The sequence below is a fragment of the Hipposideros armiger genome, unplaced genomic scaffold, assembly GCF_001890085.2.
Source record: "Hipposideros armiger isolate ML-2016 unplaced genomic scaffold, ASM189008v1 scaffold_293, whole genome shotgun sequence".
NCBI lineage: Eukaryota > Metazoa > Chordata > Mammalia > Chiroptera > Hipposideridae > Hipposideros > Hipposideros armiger.
This window is the reverse complement of record NW_017731643.1, coordinates 2,090,521-2,116,827: the sequence shown is the minus strand read 5'-3', so window position 1 is coordinate 2,116,827 and position 26,307 is coordinate 2,090,521. Positions and strand designations below refer to the sequence as shown.

The window sequence follows — 26,307 nt, the reverse complement described above, 5'->3', positions numbered from 1 at the left end:
TACATAAACATATAACATGCATAAAGTATATAAATATATATGTATGTTATTTTACTTGAAGTTAGTGCCTAGAAGTATATAATTTCATGTTCAGTTTCTTATTATAAATATAACTAAAATACTAACATTTCATATGTAAGCTATGACGAACACTAGTTAATCTGTATAGCTACCTAACAGAAAAACAGGCATAAATTAAAGTATCATGTTATAAAGCTTACCGCACATCAGTCATACTTCCAGGCTCCTCTTAGTGTATATGTCACTGCAAAGCAGTCAGTGAAAAAAGTAAGTTTGCCTGAAAGTCCTTTGTTGCCATATGTCAGAGAACAGAGAGCTAATCACCTACTTTCTATAGTTTACCTTCTGTCACTAACCGTCTTTATCATCTGTTAAAAACGGTTAAAGATTTCTACCTAAATTTTTGGCAATTCCCTGCTATGGCTTGAAATTTAAAAGCTTATATTTGGGCTATATTTCAGTTTCTATTCTCATTCCACTTTGCAGAGAAGTAGAAGCTACTGTCCTTGGAACCTTAGCTGGTATTCAGCTGACCCCTGCTGGCCTCACCTTTCATGTGTCTGCGTTTATCAGATGCTACAATACCTCACTGCATCCTACAATTTGAACTTGCATTTGATGAGTCTGCCATATCAAAAACATGACGCAGGAAAAGGATGGGTAGCCCCACCACTGCAAGTGGAAAGATGCCTCCCATCCTTAGAACTTCGTCTATTATACTTGCAAAGACCTAGCAATTAAATTCACACTAATATTCCACAGAAGTATTTCCTGGAACCTACCATTTTATTCTACAAGTTAATTCATTCAACAAACATTTACAGATTTTCTAAAAGACCACAGAGAAGCAAAGATGCTCAGAATTATAGCACCTGCCCTCCAGGCACTTACAAGTCATTGAAAAGATACATTTGAGAATCAAATTCTAGCATATGATTGACCATCACAAAGGTGAGAAGAAAGCAAGGCTACCATCAAGTTGGTGGGATATCCTGCCTCATGGGTCTCAGTTCACTTGAGATTGTTCACTGAACCAACCCAGGAAACACTGATCTCTCTCTTCTTTATGAAACCACTGTGTTTCATGAACAATAATGGCTGCCATGTACTGATGATCTATTATGTGTCAGGGACTGTGTATTGGTGATTTCTAGATACTGTCATATTTACCCCACTTGTACCTTCGTGAGGTATGTATTTTTATGCTTATTTTATGGATGCGGCAAGATCTGGTCTAATACTGATCATACTACACTACAATGTTTTTCTTTTAAAAAGACATTTCCCCTCCATACAAGAGTAAGCATCTTTAACATGGGGGATGATGTCATTGTCATCTTCGTAGCCCCAGAATCTCGTATATCCCCAATACTTGGCACATAGTAGGAGGTGCTCAAGAAATGTCTACAGAATATATAAATGAATATATTATTGAACAAATGTGGTTTCTAAGTGTATACTATGTGCATGACCTGTGCCTCAGTACTGAGAAAGTGGTAGAGGACACAAGAGGAACAGTTTGATTCCTGAACACAGGTATCCATACTTCACTAGGCGAGAAAAGAAACCCCAAGACATGAGTAAGCAGAATGCTACCGCTAAACACTAGTCGGCTCCTACAACAGAAGATGGTGCCACACAGGTGCTGGACTTTATGGGAACCAGCAAGCTATTAAGAGGAGGGAAAGAAGAAAAGAAAAAAGAAAAATTCATGAAAAGGAAAAAACAAGAGTCATGAAAAGAAATCATGGAAAGAAGAAAGAAAATCATGAAAACACATACAATGTAGAGATCCGTAATTTCTGTTACATTCCCAAAAAGCTAATGTATTATTTTCTTTTTCAGTACTTCCCCTTATTTTTCAACATCTCTTTTCTTGACACTTCAGACAGATGAAGATAAATGAAGTACAGTAGTTAAATTTCTTTGTTTGGATACAAATGATCTGTGGTGTCAACATTATTGTTATGTAAGCATTTTTAATATCGCGTCTAGCAGATGAGACTTCTGCTTCAACATATGCTATGGGAAAAAAATGATTAAAATGAATTCATGACTAAAATAACTAAACAGTCAACAAAAACTGCCTAGCGAAGATTATAAATGAATCTGGTTGGCTGTGGTCGCTAACTACCTAAGGTAACCCTGAGATCTGCTCTTTCTCCCCAAACAGGAATGAATAAGCCCGCTACTTTCTCTGTTGTCCCACCCTATGCCACACCATGGCTGCAGAACCCTTCCTTCAGAGGGGCTGGACTTGAACCTCTTCCTCCCACACCTTCCCGGGTACAGTAAGGGTACGGTTCTTCTGCTCAACAACAGCCATCCTGAAACTCTGAAGTTCACTAAGGACATGTGTGGCCCCACGGAGGACAAAGCGGAGAGAGGTCAAGCTTCTGGGCTGTGGGGTCAGACTGTGGTCAGGCTGAAGTTGTGCACCTGGAATATTGGGCAAGTCACCTTCTCAATCAAGTAGACTAAGACTGCCTTGATTATAAAACTGAGCTATGGAACACAGAGAGCTTAGCATACTACAGGGGACATGAGTGTCCAATATACACGAGCGACTACCATTATTACAACCCCTACATAACTTCCCCTGGAAGTCTTGCCCTGGACTCAATCTGAGCAGAGCTAGGACCTCAGAATCCTTACCCTCGCTAAACTGGGTTGTAAATGTGTTCACTGAGTCCATCCTACCTTCTTCCCGCCCTTTCCCTTTCCTGCCAATAATCAGCACCACGGGAAAGCTTCCTGTGCTCATATATAAATGAAGCTCCACTTATATACTTGTGTGGGTCTTAGTTTAGTAACTACCGTATTTCCCCGAAAATAAGACCTAGCTGGAAAATAAGCCCTCGCATGATTTTAGGTGCCGAAATACGAAACCGTGGCATACTGAATATTTTAAGATGAAGGAGTTTGTGGAAAAGGCACCCTTCTCCCTGAAACAGGTCATAAAACCCTCATGTGAGGGGTGCGTGTCCTCCATATCCTGGAGGAATCATGCTAGGGCTTCTTCTCCAGCCAGGTCTTATTTTCAGGGAAACACGGTAGCAGTCTCAACTCAACCATATGGTCCAAACTTCAAACATTCTGCTCCAGTAATCCCTCATTGGCACTTGCTTCTGTGAGACCAGAAAAAATATAATGGCTACAACTGTAACATCAAAAGCACAGGACCATTTGTGCACAGAACTTGCAGCACTCACAGGACTCTATCTGGATCCCCGCTCACTATGTCTTTAGAATTTACGTCTCCCCCTTCTCACAGTATTTAGTAATAAACAAAGACTGCAGCACTTTCCAGATTTCAGGCCCCATGACAACTGTGACCTACACGCAACCTTCACATACACCATTCAGAACAGTCCAGCTTCCAATAATAGATAAAGAAATAACCAGAGATGTTTACATCAGATTAACGTTAAGTGTTTACATTTTACACATCACCATGTAAGTAAAATAGCTCACCAGCCAGGACAAAAATTAAAGGAAATGAAATGAAAAAAGACAAAGATTTCTTAGAAATGGAATCTTGCAGGGGAGGTGCATTCCAGGCCACCTGCAGTCTTAAGCCAATATCGAGAGTGTTATCTGACATACGCGGCTGTCAGAGGCTGTGTATCGGGCGACATGAGCTGTTAGATTAAGATTTCCCAGCAGACAGGGCTGCAGCACTTCTGCCTCCAGCATCTGGAGTCGTGTGGCATGCACATGACAAAGACCCTAGCTGACTGGGACACCTGTCAGCTGTCCCTTCACTCTCGGCAGAAGTCCGTCACTTCGCTCCCGAGGGTTACCCGGTCTACAAAGGGGATTCTCCCAACATCACAGAACATGAGCAAAACTTCCATCCATGGAGGTCCCTGACTCTGAAGCAAAGCCTGCATTCACCCCACAAAAAGTGTAACGGGGGATAATAACAAAAACTTGCCTCCTGGTCCTTCCCAGCACTTGTTCCTTAATCTGGAGATCACACACCTGCCCCCATCGATACCTGTGACAAGCAAACTTGTTCCACAGTCTTGGGAAGTCCAAATGTATTTAAAAGTTGCCATATAAATTATTTCCCCAACTTTTCACTCAATATAAACTTTTTACTATGACACAAGGCTGACAAAGGTTCTGTACTCAGATCCTGAGAAAACGAGTGCTTGTTTTCTACCAACTCCCTGAATGCCAGGGGAAAAAAATCTTGATCTTAGAGATTGGTATGTAGCAATAATTTACCAATATAACTGTGAATACAAAAGACATTGTTTTTGTTCATCTTTGTATATGCAGCACCTGGCACAGGGCTTGGAACATATGAGACACTCAATATTTGTTGACTGAAGAATAGATCTGTTGCCTCACAAATGTTTGATTATCGGGCTTTTTGCGTTCCAACTTCGAATGGAACATTTTTCTCCCATTGGCTTTCATTGCAAAAGTGGAGTTGTATATCTTTGGAAAATATTTGACCCCAAGATATAATAAAATCACATTTTAAAGACCAACAATCATTTTAGAACTTCCTGAATATTAATTGATAAGAAAATATGAATAAAGAAAATCCCCCAAGGTCTGATGTTTAAAGTCCAAAGCTGTTCTGAACTTAGAATATATTTTTTCATATAAATGGTGTCTTGAATAATAATGAGGTCAGATGATTTCAACTTATAGTTTCATTACACGTTTAAAAGCTTTTGTAGTAGAAGCTCAAGAATCTAGTCACTATTTAATAGTTGATCTTTTCTAAAAATGTACTTGGCATACTTTATCTGTTACTTCAGGACACCAGAAGAACTTACCTCCATGTCCACTCAGAGCTGAAGTCAAACAGGTTTGGTTTCAAGTCCAGGGTCACCATTTGCTAAGTGACCTTGGACAAGTTTTACTAAACCTTTGCTGCAGTTACCATACCTCTAAGATGGAGATAACAACACCAACTTATGGGAATGTTATTCCTGACATATACGTCTTAATTAGCTTTGCTTTTCTGTGTTTCCTTCTACCTGATCCTGCCTGTAATTTGCCAGAGACATCCATCTGCCTAGGGGTGTTTAAGCTTCCTGAAACAGGGTTACAAAGAGAAAGGCTCTGTGTTCAGTTCTGACACCCAGAAATCATTAATTTACGTCAACAGCAAGAAAACATTTTTGAAACCCACGTCTTGTCAGAAGAAACCATGTTTTCTAAATCCTGTAGACATCAGTTTTAACAATTAGGGATGAGGAAGGCACAAGAACCTCACTGGTGGTGACCTGCTTCCCAGAGCATAGCTGCACATTAGAATCATCTGGGACCCTCTGGAACATTCTATTACCTCGCTGCACCCCTGGACATTTTGATTGGTCTGGGGTGAGGTACTCGGGCATCAGTAATTTTCTAAAGTGCTGATTCTCAGGTGTAGCCTGGATTTAGAACAACAGCTCTAAGAGGAGCCTCCACGTGGTTCAAAACTATAACCAACACAGAAGAGGAAGCAATACCCAGCCGTGGCTTCCTGGCCCCCACAGCCGTGCGTGTATGGCGTGCAGGGGACCCTGGACGTCCCTGTAACCCAGCAGGGTGATGTGGAGACTCTGACCGGAGGGTGGAAGCAGGAGACAGGCCAGGATGGAGAGATCACAAGAGCAGAAGCCAAGGCCAGTCCGGGGACCGGACCAGATAAACCACCTGGGGCAGAGGTGAAAAGGACCAGGGGACAGCCTTGCTCCCACTGCCACAGAAAGCAAACGAAGGAGGAAAATGCAAAGGGCTGGGCATTTACCTGCAAGAAGCTGAACTACCCAAGAAAAACTACTTCAACTAGACGAGGCAGAGGCACATAAACTGGCAAGTGTGTCCTACTCACGCCATTCCTCGCCTTACCCTCTCCCCATCCAAGTTGAGGTGGAGGCTTGTGCGGAAAAGTAGCTAGAGAATATAAAGTTATAGAATATAAATAAGCCGTTTTTATTGAAATGATCCAAAACATGAAAAAAGGAAAAGGTGAGAGAGCCATATGCCCTGCCAGTGTCAAACCGGGGTAGCATTTAGCAGGCCTGCCCGAGGTTTACTTAATTCTCTAGAAGAATGCCCCTCATTTGCCTTTGTTACTTATCCCTCGGTTAGCATGCAGACACTGTGGAATTACCGGCTAACTCATAGGTTTCTGCCCCACAGGAAGGAGAATCCTAAAAGCTGTGGTTTTACTGCAGAACATTAGCAGTTTTGACTCCAACCTAGCAATCCTATTCTAACTTTTTTGTTTTTTTAATGACTAAACGCTCTTGGAACCCACATTAACCGTTACTGGTTCCCTCATTCATAAGCTAATAAATCACCAACACATTTCGTTCTGCATTTCTATGCGAGTCAGGTTCTAACTGTTTGAACATTATACTCTGATACCATATTTTCTTCGCAGATCTAACAGTGTATGTAAATCTACTACCAAGAGTGGATATTTCACAAGATAATTAAAGTAAAGCACCTAGCACAGTGCATACACACAGCAAATGCTCAGTAAATTATTATTCATACCTGCTAGTGGCCGGGGGGGGATTTTACCTGGCCCTCAGCAGCAGTCATGGACTCACCCAGGGGATCCACAGAAGTCATGGAGGTCAACCCAGGTCAGTAGTTACATGGAGGCTACCTCAGCAGGTGCCATTTGCAAATATTATGAACATAGGGAGCCACTCCACTTAACATAATTCCCAAACTATCAGTGCAGATGGTGAAAATCACTTGTATATTTTTCACAGTAAGTCTATGGGCCAATGGGGAGAAAACAACCAAAACTTAGCAAAATCAAATACACTGATCTGAAAGAAGCCATCTCCTTGGTGACCAAGTGCACTCCTCCATACTTCAAAGGGATGTTTGGATGATACTACAAACTTACGTGATTGCCCTGGCTACAGGAGAAAAAGTGATACAGTCACGTAACTATACTAGCGTGCAAACAGACAAGAAACTAGTCCAGGGAAGGAGCAAAAGCTGTCAAGAAAAAGGCTCTATGGTTAATTTCTTAAATGATACACTGCGTAGGTGTCGTTTCTCTAGAGGTAGTTTCTTCGCCAGTGAAGTGCACCTGTGAAAACAATAACTTGTCCAAACTTAAAATCAGGCTTTTAGGAAACTTCAAGGCTTGACTTTGACTTCAACTTAGAGGGTGAGAGTTTTTGGACACATCAACACACTGTCAAGGCCACAGCCATTTGGTGATCCTTCATTTCACTGCGTTCCTTTCAAGTTTCTAGAGTTTAGTTTTCCTAATATCAATAAGCAATACTGGCAAGACAGAAGGAACAAAAGCACACAAGCCTCACGAAACAAAGAGAAGAAACTCCATATTATTTTTTCTCACTTTCTCTCTTTTTCCCTTGCCCAGGCAAGGGAAACAAATCTAGCTTTCTTCCGAAGCAAACACACATAAGGAGACACCCAATCTTCAGAAGTTACCACATTGACATCCTCATCATCAATGACTCTATCCCCACATACAAAGCAGTTGAGAAAAAAAAGTAATCATTAAAAAACAAATTTCTGACCCCATTCCTCAGGCAATTTAAAACAGGCAATTTTCCACATGTTAAAATAATAACATAATTTCCCCCACTTAAAAACGAAGACTTGGGTACACATTGTGATGGTATAATTAAACAAGCTTTTACTTTAAGTACAACAGGAAATACGAAGGTTAATAAAGTTAAAAAAGAAACAGATTCGAGAATGCTGGCATTTCCATGTCCTGCGAAATACCGACGATGAGATGGTCAAGACGAGCATCAGCTACAAATGATGTGCACAGCCTGCTAACAATAGGGAAATGTCCCCCTTTGGTTTCTTTTCTGACTACTTGTAAAATAATATTCACACGTGAATTTGCAATTCAAATTCGACGCCTTATGAGTACATCTTGCAGATCACGCTCTGAGAAGGGAGAGAGCTAACAGTTGCATGGAAAGTATAATTCGCTGCTGGCGTCTAGCCAGAAACACTAGACCAAATGTTTAGAGACCACGAGACATCTAAGCAAGCCCCGTGCATCTGGGCTCCTCCATTCTGGTTGTTGCTGTGTTATGTGGACCTCCAAATAAAGGGCCAAATACATTTGAAATTCATGCATTTAAAACCATATTTCTTTTTAAACAGGGGACAGAAAAGAAAGCAATCAGAAGGCCCTTTGAGGGCATTTGTAACAGCGGTGACAGGCAGTCCCTGTGATTTAAACAACACTAATAACCATATGTCTGGACCTATGTTCAGCTGTAATTTACACATTAAGTATAGGCTTTAATTTTCATACTTGAGAAAACATGCCAAATATTCAGTATTTATTATCATAGTTAACTTGCAGCATGAGAAACCTAATTACAATAGAAAGAAAAAGATATTGGTCTTGGGGAAAATGAATTTGATTATCGTACAGGTAGGCGGTAAACGAGTCACGGCTACCTCCCACAACCAGTCCAATATGTCTGTATCTTCAACTTACTATAACTGTCACGCATTAAAGCAGACACAATCGCTGTGTGGGCAAATATATTGCTAATAAAAATCCATTCTAACACACTAGTCGCTCCAGCACAGCACTGTCTAATTATAGGTATGTGCTGTAGTAAACCATGTGACACAGTAAAAGGCATGATATTCTACAAGTCTTCCTTAAACAAAGTACTGTGAGCAGGTATTGCCAACGATTACCTGACAATATTCCAGGGTTAAAAGGTCATGCTGAAACAGAAGTCTTTGTAACACAGACATAAGCGGCTGAGCAAATGGCAGAGGGAGATCAGGCAGGGAGTAGCGGGGATGTTGAAAAAACATAAGGAACAAAGCCAACAGATAGCCATTAGATCATATCACCCTTTAAAGATAATTGTGGGTCCGTGGCAACCTCATCATAAGGGCCCAGCGCTGGCAGGCCACTTCAGAGCTGGGTTGATTGTGCAGTTTTCACAACAAATCACTCATTTCTTCTGCTTCGTCTATATGCACTTCTGTGCTCACCCTGAAGCCCCTGGAACTTATAGAAAGCTGCCTTAATATAAGTGTAGTCAATGTATACTTTCCACTAAATGGTGGTTTATTTTAAGCCATTAGCAGAAGGTCAGCTTAAAAATCAGGGGACTGTGACCTCACAGTAGTACAATGCACATGCTAGTACAGGCTCATGTGCTTCCATTTTTGAGGATATCGGGCACACCGAGGCCCTCCTACTAGTGAGGCCACTCCAGGGAAATTTCTAACAACCCACAACGGTCTCAGAGGGAAAGTGTCTACTCCAGGACTCGAGGTTAATGCCTTTGCTCTCACCTTCTCAGAACTCTCACTTCATTACTAATAACCCTTTCCCCCACTTATCTTTAAATTTGAATCCTTCCTGGCCCCCAAGCTCAAATCTCTTTAATACAATCAACCAACCAAAAAAATGACATTCCCTTTCTAATGTCATCCTTGTCTTCTCCTCCTATTCCTGGCCAAATTTCTTGAAAAGATCCAGCATGCATCACTCTAAGGTGATCTAGAAAAGCTCACTAAAGGATTCCTTATTACTGAAGTCAATGCACACTTTTCGGTCCTCATCTTAATTGATGTCTCTCTAAAGGTGAAGCTGTTGACTTCCTCCTTGAGATGTGTTTTTCTCCCTTGGTTTGTATGGCTTCTTTCTCTCTGGGATTTCCTCTGACTCCTCTTGCTCTCAATCATAATTGCTGGCTTCTCTTTTTCTCAGCTAGCCTCTTAAATATTTCATTCCATCTGCTGACTTCTTCATTTCTACCCTCTCCCTAAATTATTTCTACCTCCACAGCATCGGCTATCATCTACATACTTTCAAATTCTCAAGTCTCCATCTCCTACCCAAATCTCACTTGAGATTCAGTCCATGTACTGAGCTCCTTTCTGAATACATCCACTTGGATGTCCCACAGGTATCTCAACAAAAGGGAATCCATGATGTACACATGCAGCTCTCTCTCCTCTTTCTCTCTTCCCCCTACTGTCAACCCCTCTTGTCTCTTATTCATTGTCTTTCTGAAAGCACAACCATCACTCCCCAAGTCTGCCAACTTAGAAACACGGGCATCCTCTTGGGCTCCTTTCTTTCTAGCACCCCCACGGTGGGCAGTGTCCAAGCCTAGTGACTCCACCTGTTGGAATGTTCACATTCCCGCCTTCCTCCCTTCTCACTGTGCACTTACAGCACTGCCACGGTACAGGACCCCATCTCCTGAGCTGATTACCATACTAGTATCCTAGTCTCGGTTTTACTATCCTCCCAACAGCCCTTCAGAAAGAGTCTTCTAAAGAACACAGCTCACACTCGCCAAATCCCATGTCTCTTGTCAAGTTAAAAATCTGTCTCCTTCAAGATAAGGTCCAATTCCTTGGCTCCTGCTTAGCTGGAGTCTTATTTCTGACTCCAATTTCCTGCCCCCTAGCAGAGCTCTGGCCATACCGAACTGCTTCGCAGATTCCCAAAAGCAACACCTTCTCCATCTGTGCCTTGGCACGTGCTGCCTCCTCTGCCTGACGGCCCTTCTCCCAGCTCTGTCCAGCTGCAGAGGCTTTGAGACTGGGCTAAGAGGTCCGGCCCTTCCCAGACAGCACAGTTTGGGTGTAATGTCCTTCTCATGTGCTCTAAGGACAGGAGCCCCTGTGACTAATAGAACCATGACTGTCATATTTGAGGAAATGAACCAATAGCCAATAATCTTTATACGAAGATTATAACCAAATATAAGTGGCTAGCAGAACAGGCACTCAATAACTTGTATTCAAAGAAGATGCACAAATAAAAATTTGGCTTGAAGTTTGCATCTGGCATAATGCCTGCAGCACCGAAGGTGTCTATGTCAAATTGTACTTATTCAGAACTTCAGGGTATTATGTTTCTTACTGGTTTTAAATACTAAAAAAAGGAAAAGACTGGCATGTTCTCTAGGCCTTAATAACAAAGTTATCTTGATGAGGAAGTCAATGTTTAATAGAATATTATCCACCTGAAGGAATTCATGTACCTTCAAGAGGATCTGATTAGCCAATTTAGCCACTGGCTGCAGACACTGTTTCTCATCTTTGCATGTGTTATTCACTCACTAAGGTCTGATGAAGGCCTGATGAATGAGTGATTATAAAGAAAATTATAGAAACAACTAATTCTGTTGGAAAACTAGCTAGTCTTCACTAGTCCAGATTCAACTTATCTACAAATGGTCAGTCTTACTAAGGGCAGACAACCACTTCCTAGAAGTATTCAGTTCAATAATCATTTATTCAATAAACATCCAGTACCTACTATCTGCCAGCTACCATGGTAGGCACAAGAATTAGTGCAGAAAGCACAGGAAAGAGAAATAGACAACTCTGATTCCAAGTCCACCTAGGCATTTCATAGATCTGGGCAAACCAATTAAGCTCTCTGCCTATAACTGTCTTCATATATAAAGTGAGAATAATATATGTATTTCACAGGGTTATTGTGCAGGTTAAATGAGGTAATACACAGAACAAATATAGTGCACACCTATTAGTTATTCTTGTTATCCACTGTGAATAAAAACCAGTAGTAAATATTTTGTGTTACTTTATTAAAACAAACCCATGAGACCAATAATACAGGGACTGATATTTACACTGATAATTTTTAAAGCCAGTCCCAGGGAACCTAAGCAACTTTCCTAAGACCACTCATGCAGTTGGTAGGTGGCAAACTTTTTTGGTATCAAACACAAGACTGTGATTCTCTTAGCTTCTCTTACAAATCTCACTGGCACCTAACTGTAAAAGACCCTATGCCAAAGAGATGGCCTACGGTTGAGAGCATGAGTCTTCCTAACATAGTAGCTGAGGGGTTGATGAGCTAAGTGTTCATATCAATTGTTTTCTTACTAAAGAATAGTTTCGTTATTGGACACCGGGTAACACCAACTGTAAGAGACAGCATAAAGTGTTCACCATCAGGGAAAGATCCCCAATGTCATAAGTTGTGCTTGAACAAGAAAATCCTAATATTAAAAACCGTTGGGTTTCCATGGTAACAATCTCTGCAATCATGAGAATCATGAGACTGGTGGTGGTCTATTTCTCTCAAGGAAAAGTAAACTAGATGTAGCCAAGGAATTTAATAAAAGTATCTGCTGGACCAAAAGCCAAGATATGACCGCTTTTAGACAATATGACAGGATCTAAATATACAGCGGGAGACCCTCAGGTTACGATACCAGTTCCATCCATAAAATTAAAACATGCTGACCTTGACATCAATACAAGGGATAGCCATATGATCTGGAAAAAACTCAATTCTCTGAGCAAGAAAAATAAATTGTTAAACAACTGAGGTGACAGCCATGGAACAAGAAAGTCAGCATTCATCAAAAGGGGAACAGAGTCAACCCTCAAAGGAAAAATGAATTAGAAAGACTAAATTTCCCACCAAAAGCTCAAAGGTTTTGTTTCAGTGTTTTGTTTCGTGTGTATGTGTATGGGAGCTGTTAAACCCTAGGACATCCTTGGATGGTTTAACCTTCTACTTTTATCTAGAAAATGTCAGAAGGAAGTATTTAAAAAAAATTGATTCTAAATTTAAAAAAGGAAGCTACTGTTATTAATTAGATCATTCTGAACACTGGACACGCAGCCTGCTTATGTCGACAGGAACAATTTCTACACAACCAGCAAAGCCTCAATCATGACCACGAAAACCATGCAGGTTTTCTCTCCTGGACTTGTTTCTACAATGATCCAAGAAATGGTACCATTTTTCCCATAAATTTAGCTGTGAATTAATCAATTCCATTTGTAATGATTTTACAGAATATCACATGCATGCCCAAAGTCCTCAGACAACCAGAATAAAAGTTGCACTGGCTCTACTTCAACAATAAATTGCCTGTGGAAGAAAATAGCAACATTCATAAGAGAACAAACATTTTTCCTCACTAGCCAGCTCTTTCCTTAACTTATACAGTCAGTGCAGATTTCTATACAAATAACTTTGTTTTGATCATATATATTTATATTACATGGAATATACACATATGTCAATATATTATAGTATATATCTTTTTACAAATTTATATATATACAGCTTATTTTCTGAAATACATTCTTGAAAACCAAGTGTAATCAAATTTTCTACATAACAATAAAGTTTTCCTTCTACTTTCAATACAAAATTATAGAATTGTCCCCCAACCCCTGAAAAGGATTGGCTGAACACTTTTTTTTTAATCACAGTTAAGATTATAGCAAATCTCATAAAATCAAATAGTTTAAATTTAAATTACATAAAAGCCCTTCTTATGAGAAAGGAACAACAGCAGCATTTTTTTTTTTAAAGTCAAGAACTTGAAATGACTGACGTGCTGGGACGCAGCAATGCATCCTTTTCTTTTTTTTTATCCCAGCAGCATAAATAACTTTCTCGGAAAAAATATTTTCTCATGCATCACATGAGAAAAAGTCATTTATTTTTTTCTAATGTGTAAATACCATAGATCCACTGCATCGATCAGAGGATTCTATGAATCTATACTGAATCAGAAATGCTTTTTAATTAAATTAAAAGGTTCTTCCTTCCAAGACTTCCATTTCAATCTTAAATATGTGTTGTCTCCATTCATCCCCATCTCACAGGGCAATGATCTCCATATTTTAGAGGAACATAGCTTTACTTTTTGGTTCCTGTTAACAGGACATCTTGGATTTAATCGCCAGTATTATTTATGAATTACAGCTGTAGGAATGCTTTTCAGTATGATGACTACTCCATCATCTTTCATTTTTATGAGATGTTTAGTATGCAAAGGGATGAGACAGCACAGTCGTTCTTTTTTTTTTTCTTGCTACACCCTCTTCTGGAAGGACAATGAACAATATACGTTTCTTCCTTTGTCTATTTAAACTTGCACATTCGGAGACAGTTTTGTCAACAGCCAAAAAGAAACAGGAAGGTACTCCTGGGAGGAAAAGTATTCATAAAAGGCCAGAACATGCTTACTGAGGTAAAAACATAATTACAACAGACAAAAAATAAGTGCGGTGGAAAATAAAATATAATTGCATAGTAATATCAAGCACTGTACAAAGGTAGTAAGTTGAAACAAATCTAACTATTAAATATTAATCTTCTTTCTATAACCAAAAAAAGCATAGTAAAGCTTACAAACTCAACTAGTGCTTCATGGGTTGACAAAATTCAAAGTACCTGAATGTGAAAAAGAAAGCAGTTTACAGTATAGGGGCCTATCCTGAGCTTGCGATACAATTTCAGATTTACAGGAGCTGTCACATATGGTTCCGGGTATTCCTTCATTTCATAGCTTTGCTCTAAAAGTAAAAAATATGCCTCCACCACGTTAAAACTTTCTAGACCTAATGGCTTTAAAAATAAGGCTGTACAAAAAGTGATCATTATGTAGTGATGATGACAGGACCATCAAGAGTATATAATAGTCCCCTCTATGTTATACTCTATCACAGAAGTAAGGAAGAAACATCTCGACTCTTAAAAGACCAGAGAAAACATCTAGGCCTGCTTAGAATTGTCATAGCCTCAAAAATTTCACAGGGAAAAAGAGTCAAAGTCTCAAGGTTTTATCATGCAAAATTTCAAGATTTAAAACCCACCAGAAAATAAGAAAATTAGAATTACAAAGAGATATTACTAATAGCACTTATAAGATTGACAAGAATCAAAAAGAATAATAATAGCTCATGCTAACAAGGTTATAAGACAGCAGTGCACTTAGATGGTGGTGGTGGAGTGTAAATTAATATATTAGAGCACAACTTGACAACATATATAAAAATACAAAATCTGTCTCAGCAATTTCATTTCCATTAATTTATCCTATGCAAACAAATACTTATTATGTAAAGATATATGTATATTGATGTTTCCGGCAATGAAAAAACTGGGAATAATCCAATAAGGCACTGGTTAATTACCATGGGATAGTATACAGCCATTAAAAGGAAATTATACTTTTAATGTATATGGTGTGCATGTGGAAGTACATATATTAAATATAAATATGGGTAGAACCAACTGTGAACAGTGGTGGTCTCGCCTTCAGACATGGAGTTTCTGCAGTACTTGAATTTCTGCTCTGTAAGTTCATTTATTATTTTAATTGTTTAATAATGCACATAAATTTTTAAACACCTGAATAAATATTTTAAATAAATGATGAAATGTATTAGCACAGTTTAAAAATATAGATTTGCATAAATTATAGACAACAGCTTTTGTTTGTGTTAAGGGAGTAAAGATAATTAAGAGATATGAAAGGTAATGGGTTGGCTATCTATAGTCTATTGTTATTATTACAGAAGAGATGAAAAACAATAAACAAAAGTGCCTTCTTGGGAATATGGGTAAGGAAATTAGTCCAGCAAATGTTAATTATCAGAATGATGATGCTATTTGGGGGGGAGGGCTTAGGTGCGGTGTGGGTAGTAAGGTACAAATTTGGGATTTTTTAACATCTCTGTGCTTTCTAGGTGTTAAAATCATGGGCTCTGGAGTCATAGATACCTGGGTTAGGGACCCATTTCTGATACTGACTAGCTATGTGACCTTGGGCAGGTTCCTTCACCTTTCCAAGCCTCAGTTTATCTCCTGCAATACAGGGATAATAGTACTTACTCCAAAGAATTGTTGTGAAGATTTAAAAGGTAATATATGCAAAGCACAGTGCCTGGCACATGGCCAGTACTCGATGTTGGCGCCTATCCTTCTCAAAGCACACTGAGTTGTTTTTCTCATTAGTGATTACAAAGACCTCCGGAAATCAAAGCCTGAATTTTATTGCAAACAAATAGAAACAAGGGATATTAACTTCAGATTGGATAATAGAAAACACCCTGCCTGTCAGTGGAGTTCATTTTCTTTCTATAATGACGCTATCCATTTTAAGAGTAGTTTTAGCTTTCTGGAGACGTAAGTCCTCTCTGATTATCAACCAATCCTGACTTTGCGACAGGTATTAAAATAATACCAGTTCCGAAACGTACAGTGGAAAACTTAATGAAGAACAAAACCTAAATCTGCCTGTTAAACATAAATGAGAGCTGAGAAAATCTAAACAAAGTTTTACGAACAAATAAACTACAAAGAGATAGTGAAAAAAAGAACTGAAACTGTTCCCCTTGATCAAAGCACATACATTCCCACCATTCAACAGATTCAAATCAACAAATATGTATTAAGCAAGTTGTTGCCCTCCAGAATATGCAATTCTACTACAGGTGCCAAGATAAACCAACAAGTAACTGTGATAGAAGAATTACCAAGCTCCACAGGAGCCTGACAAAGAGATAGGAAACTTCCAGCTGTTCAGGTATGAGTACAAACAAGACAGTTACAAACCAACACTCATTCGTCAAGCAAGTTTAAAGTAATGAAAAACTATGTTTTCATAAGCTGCATGTACAAACTTTATACTATGTATTGAGAACCCATTTTGTGGAAAATATTGTTACATCCTATAAGGGAACACAATAATATCTCTGACATCTCCTAAGCTTTACAATCCAGTTGAGGGGAGCAAATCATATGCATCGTATTACGAATTCCCCAAGGGCAACTGATGTGTCATTTTATCTTTGAGTTCCCATCTCCTTGCACAATGCCTGCAACATCACTGGCACTAAAGAGAGGTCTGGCAAAGAAGTGAATAAACATGGGCCGGCCAGGTGGCGTGTTGGTTAGGAGTTGGCTTGGGACGCCAGCTCTGAGCAGCAGGACCCCGGTTTGGATCCCACATGAGGGCCAGTGACACTGTGCCCTCTTGAGCTAAGATGGTGAACAACAGCTCGACCTGGATCTGGGCTGGCGTGAGTCGCCAGCAACAGCGTAGGCTGAAGTGGGGCTGGCTGGCAGCAGGCGTGAGCTTTCATGAGCTGCCGTGAGCCACTGTGAGTGGCCATCCAGTGGCCAGAAAACGATCTGCCTCAGTTAGGAAGAGCACAATGATAATACCAAGATGGGCCAGTGAAGCGACGTCCTCCACAACTAGACTGAACAACAAAAGGAAAGCAACTTGTCTATTTCCCTTCCTTGATTCCTCAATGCTGTTCCTCTCCCCCAATTCCTCAATAAAATATTTTTTTTAAAGTGATAAACAAATGACTATAATACAGAGCAGAATATTAGATATGCCCCTGATAATCAGTATCAGAGAAGCTTAGCAGAGGAACACAGCGTTTCCAATAGGGGAAGCAAAGAAGATGAAGGTGCGTAGTATTTTGTCATCCAGCATCTAACTATCTCTTCCCCATTATCTGTCTCCCTGCTCCCTTGGAGCTAACTCCAAGGGTGGGCATGTGACCGAGGCTGAGCAAATAGAAATACTTATCCCCGCTGGTTATAGCAAATGGCTCAAATGTGCATACCTGACCCAAGACAAGCTAATTAGATACAACCACGGCTAATCTTGGGAATTTTGCACAGGCAACCAAAAAGACAAGTTCCTTTTTTTCTTCTCTCTTTTTTTTTTAATGCTCAATTTGGAATTGAGAGGATAAAAACAGAGATTCTGACCACTATCTTGCATCTTGCCACCATATGGGGAAGCTTGTTGGGAATGAAGGCATCTCATGGAAAGAGTCCAGCAATGGAGGAAGAGCAGGTCCTAATGACATCACCTGACCCACTGGATTTAGCAATGCTGAAAGGAGGTATTTTTCAGTTCATAGCCAACAAATTTCTTTTTTGCTTCCTTCAACATCAGGCTGGATTTTCTGTCATGTGAAATTCTACAAGTTTTCATGCAAAGATGGAACTAGAATGCATCACTAAAGAATGTGGTAGGTTTTCAACAGGGAGGAGATTCCAGGTGAAAAGAATTGCTGAAACAATAGGGTGGAGTAAAGAAACAGAAACTACTGCAGTTATAAATATATTAAAAAAAAAACCTATCACTCAAGTTTAAGTTTAGTTGACTCTGAAAGTAAGGGTTGAGGTTAGCTAAGTGGGCTGGGTATAGCAAACTGGACTGCTCACACCTACCTCAGGAAAAGGAGTAGCCGCTGCTCAGGTAAATTGTTGCCATGCGGGAACGAACCCAGTGGAGCCACATCTCCCAATTTTTCAACAAAAAGCTCAATCTAGACTTTAAAAGTGTTAGCAGGAACATCAAAAAAATGAATTGATAGCAATTTACCCGCCAAATAAATAAGTCTGTGGACAGGATGCAGCAGTTGGTTGGGTTTGTGACTCAGAGGTTACTCAAATGGCCAGGAAAGTAAATTCAAATCAAAGACACTGGGCCCAGGTAAAGGTTTTCTAAACAACACAAGTATGTGTATCTTCTAAGGACCGCTGTATGAAAAAGAATGGAAGAGAGAATTGTGGATATGCAGAAGAAGTGACAGAATGAAGGGCTATGACACTGAGCTCCTGGCGCAGAAATAGTTGTTGAGTAGATGCAAATAATTGAAGAGTTTATGCTCTCAGGTCAGGGACCCAAGTTGCTATCCAGGATCGCCTACATTCTACCTCTGTGACTATGGACCAAGAGTCCCCTCACCTATAACATACCACTAATAACAGTGCCGACTTTGTAGGGTTGTTGTGAGGAGTACATGAGTTGATACTTACCATAATTGGCAGAATTCTAAGATGGCTCCCAAGATTCCTGCCCACTGATGTACTCGCTTCTGCTTAATAAAGGGGTGCTGTTTTAAGCCACTAAGTTTATAGTAATTTGTTATGCAGCAATAGAAGACTAATACACTCAGAACACAGCCTGACACAGAGGAAGTCCTCAATAAATATTAGCTATTATTATTACAGGATTCAATTTAACTATATGGTCTGACATATTTAAAATAGGACATGTTGATTATAAAAATTCAGTTTGCCATACCCTTTTTGCTGGTACAGAAGATACAGAGGTATATAAGGGGCATCCAGGAAAGGGTAATTTTATGTGTTAACTTGACTGAGCTGAGGGATGCCCAGAGAGCAGATCAAACGTTATTTCTGGGTGTGTCTGTGAAGGTGTCTCCAGGAGAAATTCGCATTTGAATCAGTAGATTGAGTAAAGATCTACCTCACCAAGGCAGGTGGGCATGGTCCAAAGTGTCGGGGTCCTGGGGAGGAAAAGGGAGGCAGAGGACAGGCGAATTTGCTCTCTGCTTGAGTTGAGACATCCACCCTCTCCTGCCCTCAAACATCTGTGCCCTCAGGCATCCCGGCTCTTGGGTCTTCAGACTCAGACCAGAGCTTATATGACTGAACCCCCATTCTCAGGCCTCTGAGCTTGGACTCACATCATCAGTTCCCGTTTCTCAGGCCTTCAGGCTCAGGCTGAGTCACATCACTGGCTTTCCTAGTTCTCCAGCTTACATATGGCAGGAACTCTCGGCCTCTAGAATCTTAAAATAAACCTCTTCCTATGTATCTATAGCTATATGTCCTATTGGTTTTCTTTTTCTGCAGAAACCTGACTAATCTACATCCCAATAAGGAACTAGGGCAATTTATAAAAATACTTTTTTAAAATACAGGTATTAATTTATTAAGTGATTTTGAAGTGATTTTGTAAAAGGAAACTAATTATTATGTTCATGTACTATAGAATGGAATCCAGTTGGAAATAACAAGTTCAGGATATGCAGTGACAATCTACATACCTAAAAGTAATATATAGCATCACAAATATTTTATAGCCTATTGGATCAACAAATACCTAGCATGGCACAAAGCATAATAATTTTACTGGTAAATGAAATCCCATATTACACACATAGTATTAAATGATGATACTGCTATATTTCATATGATATTAGTAACTAAGAAAACAAGCCATAAGATAAAATATGTTTGAATAGATTCCTATAGAGTATAAAAGAAACATTATAGTAAAAATCTGTACAAAGCAGACAACAAAATATAATAAATTTGAAAATATTCCTATGAAGGTAGCCATAATACATGTAGAAATATATTTCAGTATTAAAAAAACAACTAGTTCAAAGCATACAGAAAAATAATGAATTTGAAAAATATCCCACCGTAATGTACATACAGAGCATAAAAGTACATATTTTTCTGAATATTAGCATTGACAAGCACCTGAAAATATGATAAAAACAGACTTCAATGAACACATTAAGCAGGAAAAGGAGAGGGGGAAAGAAAAGTATGATAACAATTTTTTATCTTCACCCTCAAAACCAATAAATCACGGCCCAACGCCTGAAAACCCTCTCACCAACTGCTGGTACGGAGAGTATTCTCTTCATCCCCAGCACGAGCTAGTCATCATTTTCTGGAAACAGGTTTTCCCGACTATCCGAAATCAGAGCATCCTCCTGAATCTTTCATAAGCCGAAAGGGTGTAAAGCAAAGAAGCAATCACCATTAATTTATATGGAAAACGTTCTGAGTGTTCTCAGACCCCAAATTCAATGCATGCACGATGTCTACTTTACTCACCATGCTCGAAACCCTTATTTGCGTCCAGTGTTACCCTAAGCATGACACCCTCAGCTCTCTTAGGCTTCTCTGATACCTTAGGACGCATCTTGCTAACGGAGGCACAGAATAAATGGAGACGAAGCACAGGTCATCAAAGACAGAATTCAAAGTTAGGGCAGCTTGATGCTAAGACGCTGAGCATGGTTTTCAGGCATGGAGCTGAGCAGGGCCACTGTCACTGCTCAGGGCGCCTGCTGCAGGTGTAACTGTCGGCTCACCACAAAACAAACGCTGAATGCTATTTTTGCCTTTCACCTTTTTTTCCCCATAAAGGCGAAAATCTTCGGATTTCTTTCATTAAGGGAAGACAAGTACTAATGTAGGGCCCTTGTAAAAGCAAAGTGGTGTAACGCAAACTATGTTACACCATGGTTACTGTAGAAATCTCTGATGTTAACCTTGAACTTAATGTTCTGCCCATGCCTCTGAGGCTACAAATTAATAAGTTTATATCTGAAATAATAGATGAATAGCCCTGTGATTTGAGGCTTGCTTAAAAACTACCCATGAGATATGAAACTTTCGTCTTCAGTGAAAATGACTATATTCCTGGCTCCACCACTTGCAGCAGCCTTGTTGCAACTCCCCCCAGAGCCGCTAGCACAGATCTGCTTGGCCTAGAATCCCTACAACAGGCACATAAGACGTAGGATAGGTTTTGATACAATTATCTGGGGTAAGGAACACGCGTAACTTTACAGAAATATCTCTTGCCTGACATAATAACTCTTTTCCTGAGGTTGCCTCAAGCTTATAAGAGTAAGTACCTTAAATCGCTCACTATAATTGCTGACTCCAAAACAATTCAGAACTCACATTTTGAGGAGCACAGACTTCATTTAATGAAACAACGATTAAGGATTCTGGTTCACATTTGATTCCAAAATCTTACAAGATACAAAACTGCCTCAAGAAAAATGTTAAATTCAAACTATTGTTTCAAAGAATCATAGAAAACTTCATTTCAGCACAAGTCTCAGCATTAGAGCCTCCTTGTTATCTTGAATATAACACAAATTTTACTTTTCACATAAAATATTATAGGTCATGGTAATTTCACAGCTTTATTACTTTAGAAAAAAATTTAATGATCAAGTCAGACTGCTCCCATTTTATAATATGCAGATAAGGGCTACTTTCTCATAAATATGCTAAGAAATGAATATTAAAGAGGATGATAAAGGAAATAAAGTCATTTGAAGAAGATAACTTGAAAACAACAGATAAGCTTCCACAGTTATAGTAAGAAGAAAAATTCTAACTGAAGTTTGACCTTTTAGTAATTACCACAGAATTTCTAATTAGAAAATCTTATATGAAGGATCAACACTATTTTAATGTCTCTTTCTTTAGAAAATATACGAAGTTAGCTTGTCCTACAATTTTTCAAGTACCGATGGTTCCCAACTTACGATGGTCAATATACAATTTTGTGACCTTACAGTGGTGTGAAATCAGTATGCATTCAGTAGAAACCATACTTTGAATTTTGAATTTCGATCTTTTCTCGGGCTAGCGATTCGTGGTACTAGATTTCCTCAGCATGTCGGGCAGCAGCAACGAGATGACTTTGCCCGACTGCGGGCTAATCTAAGTGTTCTGAGCACACTTACTGTAGGCTAGGCTAAAGTATGATGTTTGGTAGGTTAGGTGTATTGAATGCATTTTCAACTTAATGATATTTTCAACTTATGATGCATTTATCAGGATGTAACCCCCATTGTAAGCCACGGAACATCTGCATGACCTGGTCTTAGTAAATTAGTAAGATATTCACAGCCCGGCTCTCCTCCTTAGTGTGTCCCTGACATCCAATGGCATAGTTCAATCATGACAAACCAAATTACTGAAGCTCTCTTTCCCTTCAAGCTTGTAAAGAGCTAGATATGATTGGGGAGCCAGGTATTCACACCACTGATCTGGGGACCCCTCTTAGTAGTGTCACAAAATATATTACTGCTCCTGCCTTCACTACAGATCAAAATGGAAGGTTGATACACATTTCTGAGTTGAGTTAAAAAACATTCGACTGAATATATCTGCAAGCTTTCATTTACCTGTGCCATTATTTTCCTTCAAAGCATTTTTTTCTAAAAAACTTAAACTGAGACAGACACATTTTACTGTTCTAATGCTCATGAATAAAATTATATTCCCTATATACAAATATGAACATTTCCGGTTATTCAAGCAGCTATCTATTCAAAAGAGCACAATTTCGTTTCCATCTCCTACACATCACCTGCTGGTAAGCAAATGCTTTAACAGCATGATGGAACCACTAACAGATAGGTCATTTCATTGGATAATCACTTGAGTTAGTACCTACTACAATACTTAAAAGAGCACACAACATACCTAAATATAAACCTACACTTCCAATTAATTAAGGTATAAGTAACCCCCAAGTTAAATTTATACACCACTTTTAAGGTCAATATTGTAAAACTGTGCTTTACAAAGGATTATCTGAAGCACATGATTGCTAAGATAAGACCATTTTGACTGTCCTTCTTCATCATTCTGAATGTTTTTGTTATAAAACACAGCACAGTCACCAAGTTTACCAAATCCCAAATCACCGTGACTTTGTAGCTTCTCACGAAACACTTCACATTGTACTGGCTGGTTTTCAGACCAGTGGACTAACACACCAATGCAGATAGAAGTAGTTCTGAGTTCAAACATGGGGGCGGGGGAAACATCCTAAGAGTGAAACAAAATAACTCAGCTTTTCATTGGGAGCAATACATTCTGAGAAATAACTTATCATTCTGGTAAAAATACCAAAAGCCTCATAACTTAACTTTTATTCTGAAGGGGAAAAAGTCTTCACACTTTTAGTCTACATGAAAAATGAAAATGGCACCAATGAATATCTAACTGCTAAAATCCAGTGCTCAATTTGTTCCCCCTTAAACATCTCTGAACTTTTAGTATGTTGGCCGTCTCCTTTTTGAAACTCTCTTCTTTCATGGATCCCAAACAACCTGAGACTACAGCTCCTACTCTTTCTCTTCATGTCTTTTTATAGACCCTTCTCAGTCTATTTTGAAAAACAGAAAACAAAAAGTAAAATAAAGAAACAATAGCCTCGAGTCAAATTTCCCTCTTGACAACGTTCCTCTCATGAGTTAGGGGGTTCCCATCAGGATCAGGAAGACCAAGGGGTGCATGGAAGGCCCACAGAGAGAAGAGAGACTCACCGGAACTCAGGCATATGTTTCAATGAAAATCGTTAATCAACAGCTCCTAACCGGAAACAGTCACATTCATTAAGCATAAACCAGGAGCAAAAAAACTCTGTGGATCGCTTCTTCCTTTGGCATTCAGAGTCCTAACGACCTGATTCTTAGTTCTAGGGTCCCCGGTGGCCTATTTGGAACAGTGGCTGCTAAATTCCAGGAAGTGGGCACTGACTGTTCCTTCCACCTAGAATAAAATGCCTTTCGTTAAAGGCCCAAATCAAAGGATGTCCCCATACCAAATCTCCATCAGCACACTGTTATCATAGTTATTAGAGCCTGCTGTAGAACATTCTGGGCCCCTATAATGCATTGAGTGTGGCATGCACAATTGAAGGAAAAAGAATAAGGCTCAGTGCTGCTTTCAAGGAACTCTCACTGTAATTATATCTAAGTGAATTATATATTTCTGTTATGTCTGCTACCAGACTGGGTAGAAGCTATCCTTCTTTCTCTACATAGTGCTGTGGACAGAGGGGTCCATACAAATTTGTTGAGCTGAAATGTATTAAGCTGGTTCTTTCTGACCTAAAATATCCAAGTAAGAGTCCCACTGCTTTGTTTTGACCCTATTTCCCCATGTCTCCAAGGGAGACAGAGGGAGCTTAGGAATGACAACTCAAATCAATTTTCCCCTCACTGCTTTATTGCCAATATATGATACTAAATATCACAGTGATATACAGGGCTGGAGAAAGAATGCCCTCCTAGCCAAATACAATAGCAAGTTCTAGAAAAACTGCCCACCAAACTGACAAATTCAAAACAACAATAGCATATGATACTTAAAAGGCAGAATGGTTCGCATTTAAAATTTATGATAGCACAAAGGCACTCTCGAATTTTATGTTCAATGTACTGAATAGAAAGCAGCTGTTAGGCAAACAACAATTAAATGACTTCAATGTGAGAGAATTAATCAGATTTTCTTATACTTGGGATTCTGCTGTCACTTGAAAATAAAAATGGAAAAGACTATAATGTCAACATTCTAAAAAGCAACATAAAAATAAGCATCCAAACTAGTATTCATCTAGAAAAATGTAAATTACTTATTTGCCTAAGATTTTTAAAGTAATTACACTAAAAAGTTTTTAAAGCACTCATTCTTATTAACATAATAAAAAAATCAAAGTTGTTTCTGAAATCAGTGTTTTTAAATTGTTCAAAAATATTTAATATTGACAAGTACAGTGGCCTAAACTCTTCATCTGGGCTGCCCATTTCATAGAACAAGCTCAAATTCTAGTAAAACAATGTACTTATCAAAACATGGTATCACATCACAATCTGAATGAAAATGTCAAAGTACAAAATATATGCAGATAAAAACATAAGAACTGGTGCTTGGATCATTATACTGCTCCACTCAGCACAGTGAACCGGCCAGTTTATCACAAAAGGAAAGAAAACAGCCCAAAGCTCCAATATGTCCAATACAGCAGAATTGAACTGAATGGCTGCCTGGAGATAAACAGCAGTGTGAATGGCATCCTTATTTCCTCAGCTTACCAGGGAGAAATTTTCAGGATTCTATTTTGTTTCTCTCGCTCTGTGTAAACTGCGGTCCATCTGAAAACCTGGTGAAGTTATTGGGGTTCTAAATTCCACTTAGAAAAAAACAAGCTGGGCTGTGGAATAAGTATTTCCCATAGAAATGGGCACTAATTAGGTTTTGGAAAAGAGGAAGCCATTTGCTGAGTGGCTTCATGGCCAAGAGGCTTTAAAGCAGCCCCAGAGCACTCTTCTCGTGAATTACAATCTAGCAAGGCAGGTCCCACCCAATTCTAGAAGTGTTAAGTGCTTATGGGCCCAAAGAATTTGGTGAAGTCCATTAAAGGAATGATTGGCCCTGCAAAAGAAATAAGAAAAAAGTGCAGGTTTAACTCTTCACAAATATACTCTGCTTTAGGGAAAAACCAGATATGCAGAAATTCAGGTTTTTACAACAGAGCAATGAGCTTACCAAAATAAATCTTCCTCCAGAAAAAGACTCATAATAGGACCCTGCTACTCTCCAAATTTTCCTAGTGCACACAACCTGACATATTATTTATACAAGCCAAATTCACAAGCAAGACTTTTAGGAAAAAATATACACACTAGAAAACACCATTTAATCCCTATGTCTATTATTTTGCTATAAAGATAATTAGAAGTCATTAGTAACTTGGCAGCTTTCTCAGGTCTGCTTTTTGAAAAACCATGAACCCTTTGATTCTTCACAGAGGACCATAATGATCAGAGACAAACGTACCGAACAACCGAGAAGGACGTGAATGGATGCAAGGAAAGATTTCCAAAATGTCTGGACGCAAGATGCCGCCATTCGTCCTCAGCAGCTGTTCAATTCTGATGGGCTGGAGCTCGCAGATATTCCCTTTTGTCATAACTGGCCAGCTCATGATACCAGCACCTGGCTGGAGGGGTAAAATAATAGAAGTGCCTGCTCTTGTTTTTTTTTATCTGCCTATATTTTATACTACTACTTTCCCATTGCTGTCATAACAGGACATATCTAAGGGAGTTGACAAAGGCTTCCTAGGGGCCGGCCGAATGGCTCAGTTGGTT

At 39.3% G+C, this 26,307-nt stretch overlaps 1 protein-coding gene across 1 annotated transcript in view; it reads right to left on the bottom strand.

The window, feature by feature from the left end:
• Positions 1-3,782: 3,782 nt before the first annotated feature.
• LOC109391450 (histone-lysine N-methyltransferase SMYD3-like) overlaps positions 3,783-26,307 on the bottom strand; it is a 181,885-nt gene continuing 159,360 nt past the window's right edge. The window contains exon 6 of the mRNA XM_019659021.1: positions 3,783-3,908. Coding sequence (XP_019514566.1) covers positions 3,783-3,908 — 126 coding nt within the window. The remainder of the gene's footprint in view (positions 3,909-26,307) is intronic.